The following is a 10,601-nucleotide window of genomic DNA, read 5'->3' on the forward strand; positions in this document are numbered from 1 at the left end:
TATGCCACCACACTGGACTAAATTTGATCATGTTAGATATGCCACATAGGTGGGCTCGTGACCATATTATTATGTCTGGTCTGTTTAACTTCCTAAGTTTTGCACGTGCTGAAGCATCTTCAGAATTTCATTCCTCTTTTAAAGTTTTTTTTTGAATCTTATTCATATTTTATTTTATTGAACATGTGCATGTATATGTATGCATGTCACAGACATACATTCGGGGTCAGTGGCAACTTGCAGAGAGTTACTTCTTTCCTTCTGCCATGTGGGGCCTGGGGGTAGAACTCTGGTCAGCCAGGCTTGTGGCAAGTGCCTTTACCTGCTCAGCAATATTGCTATTTTTTTTCCAGTGTTTGAGAGAGGGTCTTGCTTGCTGTGTTAGCCCTGGCTGACCTAGCATTTGATATGTAGACCAGGATAGGTGTGAACTCATAGCAGTCCTCCTGCCTGTGCCTCCCAAGTACTGGGATTACAGGTGTGTGTGCTGCCACACCTGGCTTCATTGCCTTTGAAACTGAGTAATGTTCTAGGGTATGGTACTCTCTTAGGGGAGTTACTCCGTCATCTAACAAATGTGAGCTGTGGTTGAATCCAGTGTTCTCTCAGGAGAGTCACTCCATCATTTATCCAGTGTGAACTGTGGTTAAATTCTGTGCTCTCTTTGTATCATCTGTAAATCAAGAGTTCCCTGAAAATCCACGTGAAACAGCTAGAAAAGCTTAACAAACCCTTGTCTTACTATTGCTCGCCTGTTTCTTAGTGTCCAAAGGAGAGCTCACTGGGTAAATGTGAATTTCTGTTGGCTATGGTGGCATGTTTATAATCCCAGAAGTTGGGTGGGAGAGGTAGAATGATCAGGGGTTCAGGTTATCTTTGTATAGCTGGTTCAAGGACAACCTGGGCCATGTAACAGCCTGTTGCAAAAAGCCAAAATAAATAAGTAAATGAATAAATAAAATAAAGGGATTACTAACTAAAGATGTCCTGTTTTGAATGTCATAAAAGTAATTTCACTATTTTTTAATTCTCATTAGATTTTGAAACTGTGTTACTTCTGGAACCTGGAAATATGCAGGCAGTCACCGAGCTTTCCAAAATTAAAAAGGTAATATATTTCTTCACCAGAATATCACCATACCGTCTGCTACATAAATTGGTTAGTTACATAATTAAGAATATTTTGATAGCTATTACAAATTTATTTTCAAGGAATTAATTGAGAAAGGACATTGGGATGATGTCTTTCTTGACTCCACACAAAGACACAATGTGATAAAACCTGTAGATAATCCGCCTCATCGTGGGTCACATGTAAGTAAAGCACTTTCATTTCTCCTTGCTCTAGACTATCATTGTTACATTATTAGAATTGGAACAAACTTTGAACTAGTAAACTTAAAATATTGAAAACTCTTGATGTACCTATTCAATACTCTATTAATAAATGCCTCATAGAATTTGACAGAATTAGGGAAAATTCATTTTAGAGTAACTTAACAGTGCATTTATGAATATTTTCATATTTTTTCCTATATAAGGGAGTTTGAGTCAATTTTATATTTTGTTATTGGCTCAACTTTGTCCTCTGTCTCTGAAATTTTGTTTGGTATTATCCATTGATGATGCTTTCTGATGTGTTTTTGATTGATTAATCCATTTCTGAAAGTTCTGTTTGGTTCCTTTTTAGCGTCCACTTCCATGCTGTATTTTCCCTTTCAGTTACAGATAATTTCATTCACTTTGACAACTTCTTGTCTATGTTCTGAATTGATTTCCTTATCTGTTTATTTGGGTCCCTTATGGTCACTGTTTTGTTTTGTTTTTTGTTTTGTTTTTCTGGCATTTCAGTTGTCTCATCGTCTTTGTTTTTCTTATCCAGAAGGTGTCAGCGTGGTGGGGGTATGCTCTCATGGCTTTTGGTACTTCTTTATTGTGCTTGGATGTCATTTGGGATGTGTGTGCTCTTCACGTTTTAGTTTTCCCCGTGGCTTTTGTTTGTCCTCATGGATTGTCTTTGCTTGGAGCTGTGTTAGGAGAAAGCTGGCATAGAGCACAAGGGTATTGGTTGGAGAAAATGTAGTTTGTGGCATTTTTGTTTCAGAGTGAAGGGTGTCAGCATTTAAGTAGTGAATGAGGGGGCGGGAAAGCAGGAAAGAGGGGTGAGGAATGAGGGGAGGGAGAGTGTTGGAGGTACGGAAAGCTGTCGAGAAAATAGTGTGTATTAGGGTTAGAGAAAGGAGGGACAGACATGCATGCTTTTTCCAGTGCGGCCAAGTTACACAACAACTGACAGCACAAAACTGTAAATACTAAAACAGGCAAAGATTTAAAAACAGTAACAAAACCAGTGAGATGCTCCAGTGGGTAGAGCACTTGCCCAAGCCTGACACCCTCAGTTTGATCTTTGGGATTCACATAGAGGGAGGAGACAACTGACTTGTAAGTTGTCTTCTGACCTCCACAAGACCCCTCCCTATATATAATATAATAAAAGATGAACACAAACAAAAAAGGGGCCAGGCAGATGGCTAGGCAGGGAAAAGCAGTGTCTGTACAGGCTTGTTGACTAAGGTTCAGTCCCTGGGATCCACGTGAAAAGCTGGATTTGGGGATGCACGTGTTGTGGTCCCAGCACTGACAAATTGGCCAGAAGCTCCTGGGCAGCTGGTCTGGAGAGTGCAGCATAGCAGCTGAAGCAAGAGCGATTCTGCCTGTCTGGTTCTTCCGTGATCAATAGTGGAAGACCGTTTTGGATAACTCCTACCAACTTTGTAAATGTTTGGCAGATGTGTATCACAAACTGTGTTTACCCAGCTGTCACACGCTGGAGAGTGTTGAGTTAGACTTTCACGTGCAGTGCTGCTCCTGGGTGTCCTGTGCTGCTCCCTTAGCCCACAGCATTGCTGTTAAGGTGGTCCTGGGTAGAGTCTGGTTGCTGGTGTGCACACAGGTTCCTGTGCTGGCTCTCCCCAGACCCTCCCCAAGCTGTCCGCACCACTCCTCCTCCCTCCCTCCCCATGGACTGTCTTGCAGCTTTCTTTCTACTTTGCCATTCCTGCTCCTGGCCGTCTGAGCTTTCACCTTTGTGATTGGTGTTATGTACATCCCATTTAGGTGCCTGGGGTAGGCAAATAGCTTTTTTATTGCTTGTACTCTCAGACATATTATGTTCCTAAATCTGTCTAGCCAACAAATTGAATTTACTTTTAACTGGAAAATTAGCTGTAAGAACATAGTCTTTTTAGACTTGTGACCTTAGGATGGGAAAGCTTTTAATATATTGATTTAAAGAATCGATATTAATTATTTTAGAAAGCACTCAAGAAGATTTTTATTGAAGAAACTGGCAAGTTGATAGAGACCATTGATGCTCCAGATAGCACTACTGCTGCTCCCCAGAGTAGTCGAGCAAATGCAACAGCAGCTGTGGGCACCGAAAGCAAGAAGAATTCAAGCCAGGGGGATGCCTTGCCCGAAGGTGATACTCCAAGAGCCAAAGTGTTGAAAATAGAAGAAATCAGTGACACTTTGGCCCTGCGGTGAGTAGCTACTGTTACGACAGTGATTTATGACAGTGATTCCACAAGCAGTCAGCATTAAAGAGAAGAGTTCTCATTCGTTCTTATCATTGATGTTTGAGCATCTGACTGTCAGCAGGCTCCAGTTTGCTTTTCCATCTGCATTGTGAGAACAACCATTTCCTTTACCAAAGGGAATACAGGTGATTTAGAGGTGAACAAAGTGTCTTCATTCATGTGTGTGTGTGGGGGTGTTTTATCAAGACAGGTTCTATGTAGCCCTGACTGTCCTGGAACTCGATCTGTAGATCAGGCTGTCCTCAACCTCACAGAGATCCACCTGCCTCTGCCCTGAGTGCTAGGTAGAAATAAAGGCGTTTGCTACCACTGCCTGACTTAATTCTTGATCAAATTGATTTTGCATATTTTCTTCTGTAGAACTTTAGTATATATCAATTTTACTGTTGAGAGAGAAAATATGACAATAAATATTTGATAGAAGTAAGCATCATAAAATGAAGAGTTGATCTCTGAGTTCGAGGCCAGCCTGGTCCACATCGTGAGTTCCAGGACAACCAAGGCTACACATTGAAACCCTGTCTCAAAAAAACAAAAAAAGAAGAGTTTAAATGTTACCATTGTTATATCCATCAATACCGAAGACTATTGAGCACTCTTTAAATATAGTTTAGAATTAAGAGCCAAGGGGCTGGAGAGATGGCTCAGAGGTTAAGAGCACTGGCTGCTCCTCCAGAGGTTTTGAGTTCAATTCCCAGGAACTACATGGTGGCTCACAACCATCTGTAATAAGATCTGGTGCCCTCTTTTGGCTACAAGCATACACGCAGGCAAAATACTGTATACATAATAAATAAATCTTAAAAAAGAATTAAGAGCCAAAAACAAATTAGGGAGGCTATTTCAGGGGGAGGGGCCTCAGCAACAGAGGCAGGGACAGGGTGACTGTAAGAGTGGGGTGAATTATGACACAGTCTAATGATGTATGTGTATGAAAGTGCTTTAATGGCTGGGCGTTGGTGGTGCACGCCTTTAATCCCAGCACTCGAGAGGCAGAGGCGGGAGGATCTCTGTGAGTTCGAGGCCATCTTGGTCTACAAAACGAGTTCCAGGAGAGCCTCCAAAACAATACAGAGAAACCCTGTCTCGAAAAACCAAAAAAAAAAAGAAAGCAAAAAGAAAAAGAAAATGCCTTAATGAAGCGGTCCCATTTGTGTTCAAATTAAGGTTAGTTTCACACCATTTTCTTACTGATAATGGTAGAGAAGACAAAAGTCACTGGATTGGCTTGGGTTACTGGTTAGTCTTATATTGCCACTCAGTAAACACAGGGAGTTTGTGTATTTTAAACATTGAACTTTAGTAGTAGTTTTATTTTAGGTAGTGTATGGATTATTCAGAAATGCTGACTAGGTAGCTTTAAAGTATTTCTTCCTTGAAATGTCTTGAAGCTGTGATGATAACTCAGATTTCTGAAAGGCTGAGTTGTACTAGATAAAGATAATGTTTTCAAAGAGCCAGAATGTGAAGATTTGCAAGGACGGACACGGACACACACACACACAGTAAAGATACATGTTGAGTATAGACACACACTCCCACACATATGCACACTCATACACATACACACTCATACACACAAACACGTTGAAAGAATTGAACACTGTCAGAATGAAGGTAGGAAGCATAATATTAACAAAATCAGAAGTTAGAAATTTCCCGTTGCTCTCCTTTATTGGATTTTGGCTGCTGCTTCTTTAGCTGGTTGCTAATGCTCTAAAATCCTCCAGACCACAGGTTGATCTGAAGCAGGACGTGGGCCAGTCTTCCAGTGAGAAGATCCCTGTGAAGGTGGAGCAGATACCGGGTCAGTTTGCCCCTGCCGTTCTGCCTCTAGTTCCTGCCAACTCCTTCCAGCTCGAGTCTGACTTCCGACAGCTGAGAAGCTCCCCAGATATGTCGTACCAGTATTTAAAGGTAGGCAGGTGGGAGCCAGCAGTGCCCCTAGAAGTAGGTTTGATCCTGTCTTCTGGTTGCTATAGCAATGCTGCATTTGCCTTTTGTGTAACGAAACTGCAGAAGATGCTTCTCCCTTGCCTGGTGTGCTTTGTCCTGGACAGACTGATGGACATACTATAATCAGGGAAGTGAGCTGTGTGTGACATTCCAGGGCCCAACACAGCTAAGTTTAATATTTCATCTTCCAAGAGGTAGGAAGGAAACTGAAATCCTTGAGTGTTTTCTGTGTGCCAGGCAGTGCTTGCAGTATCTGGGCACTTACTTTCCTGAAAGTGAGCTTTTATGTGCCTCAAGAAAATAAGTTAAATTACATGGATTTAGCATAGATCAGTGTAGTAACACAGCCTTACACTTTTATAGTGTGAATGGTTACTTCAAGTAATATCTCAAGCACGTCTGCCTTTATCTCTATTTGTAGTTTGGGAACTCTCTTGGGGGGAAGGGGGGGTTCCATCTTCTCTATTTATGGGTTTTTCTGACTATTTTAAATTGTTATTTTGTGTGTGTGTGTGCGAGAGAGAGAGAGAGAGAGAGAGAGAGAGAGAGAGAGAGAGAGAGAGAGAGAGAGAGAGAGAGAGAGAGAGAGAGAGAGAGAGAGAGAGAGAGAGAGAGAGAGAGAGAGAGAACCCCTGGAGCTGGATTCATAGGCAGTTGTGAGCTGCCGTGGGGGTACTGGGTGAAACCGGGTCCTCTGCATGAGCAGAAAGCAGTCTTAACTGTGAGCATCTCTCCAGTTAAGAGTTGTGACTATCTTATGTCCATCCGTCTTTCACTGTTTCTCACTAAAAATTAGTGTTCAGTAATTATTCATATTATTTTTTTACCTGAGCAGTTATTATATAATACATGTAATATGAATGTTGTCACAATTCAACTTTTGAACTCTTTTATTTTTCCAAGAATATCGAACCATCTTTGTATCCAAAGTTGTTTCAGAAGAACCTAGATCCAGATGTATTCAATCAAATCATTAAAATTTTACATGACTTTTACATTGAGTAAGTTGAATTTTTTAGTTGTCTTCTCACTTTGTAATGTTATGTCCAGTGATTTGGAAAATTCATTCTCTTTGGTCGTAATATCTTGTACATAACAACATTAGGCTCCTAGTAAGATTTACTGCTATAGAAATGGAGATGACCAAAACAAACTATGAAGAAAGGAAAGTCTAAATGGGACAAGCCCTCCTTTTAGAGACAGGTAGTGTCAAGTACCAGGCTGTGCTCCCCTTTAAGACACCGTGATGTCTTCGGTTGGCTGGACACATTTTTTAGTCTATTAAAATGTAGACTTACCTCAGGGGAAAGTGAAGAACTTGTTACTAGAGAAAAAATGGCTGCTGATGCTGATCATTTGTGTTTATGTTTGGACTATTTCAGGAAAGAAACACCGGCTCTCATCTTTGAAATCTTACAGAGGCTTTCTCAGCTGAGAAGGTTTGACATGGCAGTGATGTTCATGTCAGGACCCGAGAGAAAGAGTAAGTTCTGAGAAGGCGGCTTTACCGCAGCTCCTCATCCTCCTCTGCTGGTTTGTTACCCTGGCTGTTTGCACATACAAGATACATACAGTCAAGTTAATTGATGTGCAGTTGGATTACACACAGTTAAAATTGTGTTGTAGCTCTTGGCAGTATTTTCAAGTGTAGGTACTGTTGTCATTCTCTAAAGTGGAAACCAAGGCATGGAGAGGTCATAGGGTTAGCTTTGAGCCCAGGCTGTCCAGTTGTGGTGTGGGCTGGTCTTGGAATATAGTATAGAGTTGTATACAGATTGAATCCTGCCATGGTGGGGCATGCCACAGAGCTGGGTACAGGGTGTGTGTCATCCTTCTGAGGGGCTCCCTCCTGAGTATTTCATTTCAGCTGAATTCTCAAGTGCAGAAGTTAGTTAGACAAAGGGGTATGGGGAATGGAAGCCTTTAGCTGAGGATGTGCTAGAGGTCCTGGACACTCACACCATAGTGTTCAGAGCATTGCCAGTGCAGTGCAGCTGGATTCTAGGTTAGGGTCAAGTGTGACAGATGATGACCTTGAAATCTAGCCCTTAATTATACTGCAGTGTGGCATAACAATCAAACTCTGTAAAAATTTCAGTTATTCAGAGTTTGGGGGGTCTATTTCTGTTTTTAGGCAAAAGGTAAATCATTCAATTAAAAGAATACATTTTTCTTTTTTTCAAGACAGGGTTTCCTCTGTGTAGCCCTGGCTGTCCTGGAACTTGCTCTGTAGACTATACTGGCCTTGACCTCACTGAGCTCTGCCTGTCTCTGCCTTCTGAGTGCTGGAATTGAAGGCATGCAACACTGCCACCTGGCTGCAAGAGTTCTTTTAAAATTTTTGTTTAAAATTTTTATTTTATGTGTATATGCACCATACGTGTGCCTGGTGCTGGAGAGGCCAAAGCTAGCATTATAGGCCGTTGTGATCTACCTTGTAGGCATTGGAAATGGAACCTGTGCCCTCTGCAAGAGCATCAAGTCTTTTTAACCTGTGATCTGTCTCCAGGCCTTGTTTCTGTTTGAGACATGGTCTTACTGTATAGCTCTGGCTGACCTAGAACTTACCAAGTAGATCAGGCTGACTTCCAACTTGAAGCAGCCCTCATGAGTGCTAAGATTACAGGTGTGCCACGATGCATAGCTAAGAATGCTAATTTTTTAGTTTTAAAAATTAACAAAAGCTGGAAGTGGTAGTTCACACCTTTACTCCCAGCACTCAGGAAGCGGAGGCAGGTGGATCACTGAGTATCAAGCCAGCCTGGTCTACAGAGCAAGTTCCAGGAAGCCAGGGCTACACAGAAAAACCCTGACTTGAAAAACCAGCAAAATCTTCAGTGTTCCATGTCAGATGCTCCCTATACTAAGCATTGGTGAGCTCCTGTTAGGTCCTAGTTTCTAGTTGGGACACACAGGGTTCTCAGCACACTAGGCACTCTTCAGCTGGGTGTGCTGGTACATGCACCATGGTCTCAGCCCCAAATAAACACACAAACACTATATTAGTTATAAAACTGTTGGCCGATGACTAGGGCTTCTATTGGCTAGCTCTGTCTTAATTATTAACCCATTTCTATTAATCTAAGTATTTCCACGTGGTCTTACTGAAGAACACCTGTTGCATCCTACCTTGAGTCTTAGATGGTGTCTGCTGTCAGCCTATACTTCCAAGAATTCTCTTGTCTCCTAGCCCTGCCTATATTTCCTGCCTCATTGGCCACAGTGTTTTATTTATCAACGGATAAGAGAAACATATCTATGGAAGACATCCTCAATCAGAGGCCAGCCTAGACTACAACAGGGAAGACCTTGTTTTAAAAAAAACAAAACACCAAACAGCAGCAAGAGAAAGACACCTTACATCAGGAAGTAGACAAGCAGGGAGTGAAATGTAATTAGGGCTGGAGAGATGGTTCAATGGTTAAGGGTACTTATTGCTCTTGAGGACCTGGGTTCAGTTCCCAGCACCCACATGGTGACTCACAACCATCTATGACTCACTTAATAGGCTTGATGCTCTCTTCTGACTCTGGATACCAGGCACACACAGTGCACATATGTACATGTAGGCAAAGCACTCATACACATAAAATGAATTTTTTAAAAAAGGAATTTAACTCAAAAGTTTCCATCTTTTAAGAAGAATTTTAAATAATTAAAGGTATTTTCATGTTAGTGTAAGAGTGGGGTGTGTGTGTGATTTGTATGAATGTCAGTTGTCTGAGGGCAGCCTCTGGTATCAGTTCTTGTCTTCCATCTCGCTTGAGGCAAGGTCTCTTGTTTGCTGCTGCATGCTCTAGGCTAGTCAGCCCTTGGGCTTCAGGGGGTTCTCTTGCTCTGCCGCCTCATGCTCACTGCTGTTTCCAGCTTTATGTGGGATCTAGGGATCCGGTCCTCAGGCAGATCTGGGGGTGTGGGGATGTGGTCCCCAGGGAGATTTGGCAAGTGCTTTATCCACTGAATCATCTCCTCAGACTCTGCTTTATCCTTCTTTTAGTTACACACACACACACACACACACACACACACACACACACACACACACACACACATATTCAGATACAAAACAGAAAAACCTTTGGGGATATTCAGATCTCACCTAAGTATAAACAGTCATTCTGGATTTTTGTGAAGAAAGCATGTCAAAACCAAACTGATCTTACAGCTTCATGGAGCCTAGTAAATAGTGATGTGAATTCACTAAAGAGCATGAATCATGGAGTCAAAGACCATGCATTGCTGACTTGGTTTTGTTATTTTCCCTTTGTTTTGTGACAGGTTTTCATGCATCTCAGGCTAGCCTTTAATTCACTTGTAGCTAAGGATGACCTTGAACTTATGTTTGGCATAGTTTTTTAAAGAGAGAGTGATATACAACCTGTTTTCTTTTCCAGTCACAAATGTATTATTCAATCACTTAGAAAAATCAGAATTGAAGGCGGAGTCTATTGAAGAACTCAAGAAAAGATATGGTGGCTGACCATTATCGATGAGGTTGTTTTGTCTTCTACATGTACATTATTTTTCTCATTGAAATCAAGTGTTTTGTTTGTTTTCTTAAGAAAATGAAATCATACCTAAGAGAACTCTTGTCTCAATGGTGTTAATTCATGTAAAGTGTACTGTGACCTAGCTAGTAAGAAATGCTTCAAATAAACTTTTTATGAAAATAAAAATGTAAGTAATGAAATATATTTGTAAGGGTCAGTATTTTATTTTATAAATCACTTGAAATGTTCTATTTAGTTACATTCTTCAGTGTCTCATAATTGTAACATTTTTATAGTTTCATGAATTTTTGTAACCACACACAAAGCTACTTCATTACCACGGGAATAAAGTGATTTCTGTGGAGAGGGTATTGAAGAGATACCAGAATTGTCTCCTTCCCTTCCTTTACAGCTAAATGAAAACCATTTTATCAAGAGCAGGGCCAAAGACATGTCCTCAGCCCCTCAGAGGGGGCCTGTCTTGGATGCTCATGGCTTACTAGACTTGGCAGCTCCAGTCCAGCTAGCGCTGTGGAATCTGATTCTGTTCAGCATA

General features: G+C 41.4%; 1 protein-coding gene across 4 annotated transcripts in view; it reads left to right on the forward strand.

The window, feature by feature from the left end:
- The window catches only part of Rpap3 (RNA polymerase II associated protein 3), a 31,747-nt gene extending 21,498 nt beyond the window's left edge, over positions 1 to 10,249 (forward strand). For all 4 annotated transcript variants that reach the window (XM_005067150.4, XM_021225495.2, XM_040753899.1 and 1 more), the window contains exons 11-17: positions 1,038 to 1,108; positions 1,213 to 1,314; positions 3,316 to 3,542; positions 5,330 to 5,516; positions 6,459 to 6,556; positions 6,938 to 7,038; positions 9,950 to 10,249. In XM_005067150.4, the coding sequence (XP_005067207.1) occupies positions 1,038 to 1,108; positions 1,213 to 1,314; positions 3,316 to 3,542; positions 5,330 to 5,516; positions 6,459 to 6,556; positions 6,938 to 7,038; positions 9,950 to 10,035 (872 nt within the window). In that variant the 3' untranslated portion in view covers positions 10,036 to 10,249. The remainder of the gene's footprint in view (positions 1 to 1,037; positions 1,109 to 1,212; positions 1,315 to 3,315; positions 3,543 to 5,329; positions 5,517 to 6,458; positions 6,557 to 6,937; positions 7,039 to 9,949) is intronic.
- Positions 10,250 to 10,601: the final 352 nt, after the last annotated feature.

Source organism: Mesocricetus auratus, unplaced genomic scaffold (genome assembly GCF_017639785.1).
Source record: "Mesocricetus auratus isolate SY011 unplaced genomic scaffold, BCM_Maur_2.0 Super-Scaffold_100010, whole genome shotgun sequence".
Lineage (NCBI taxonomy): Eukaryota > Metazoa > Chordata > Mammalia > Rodentia > Cricetidae > Mesocricetus > Mesocricetus auratus.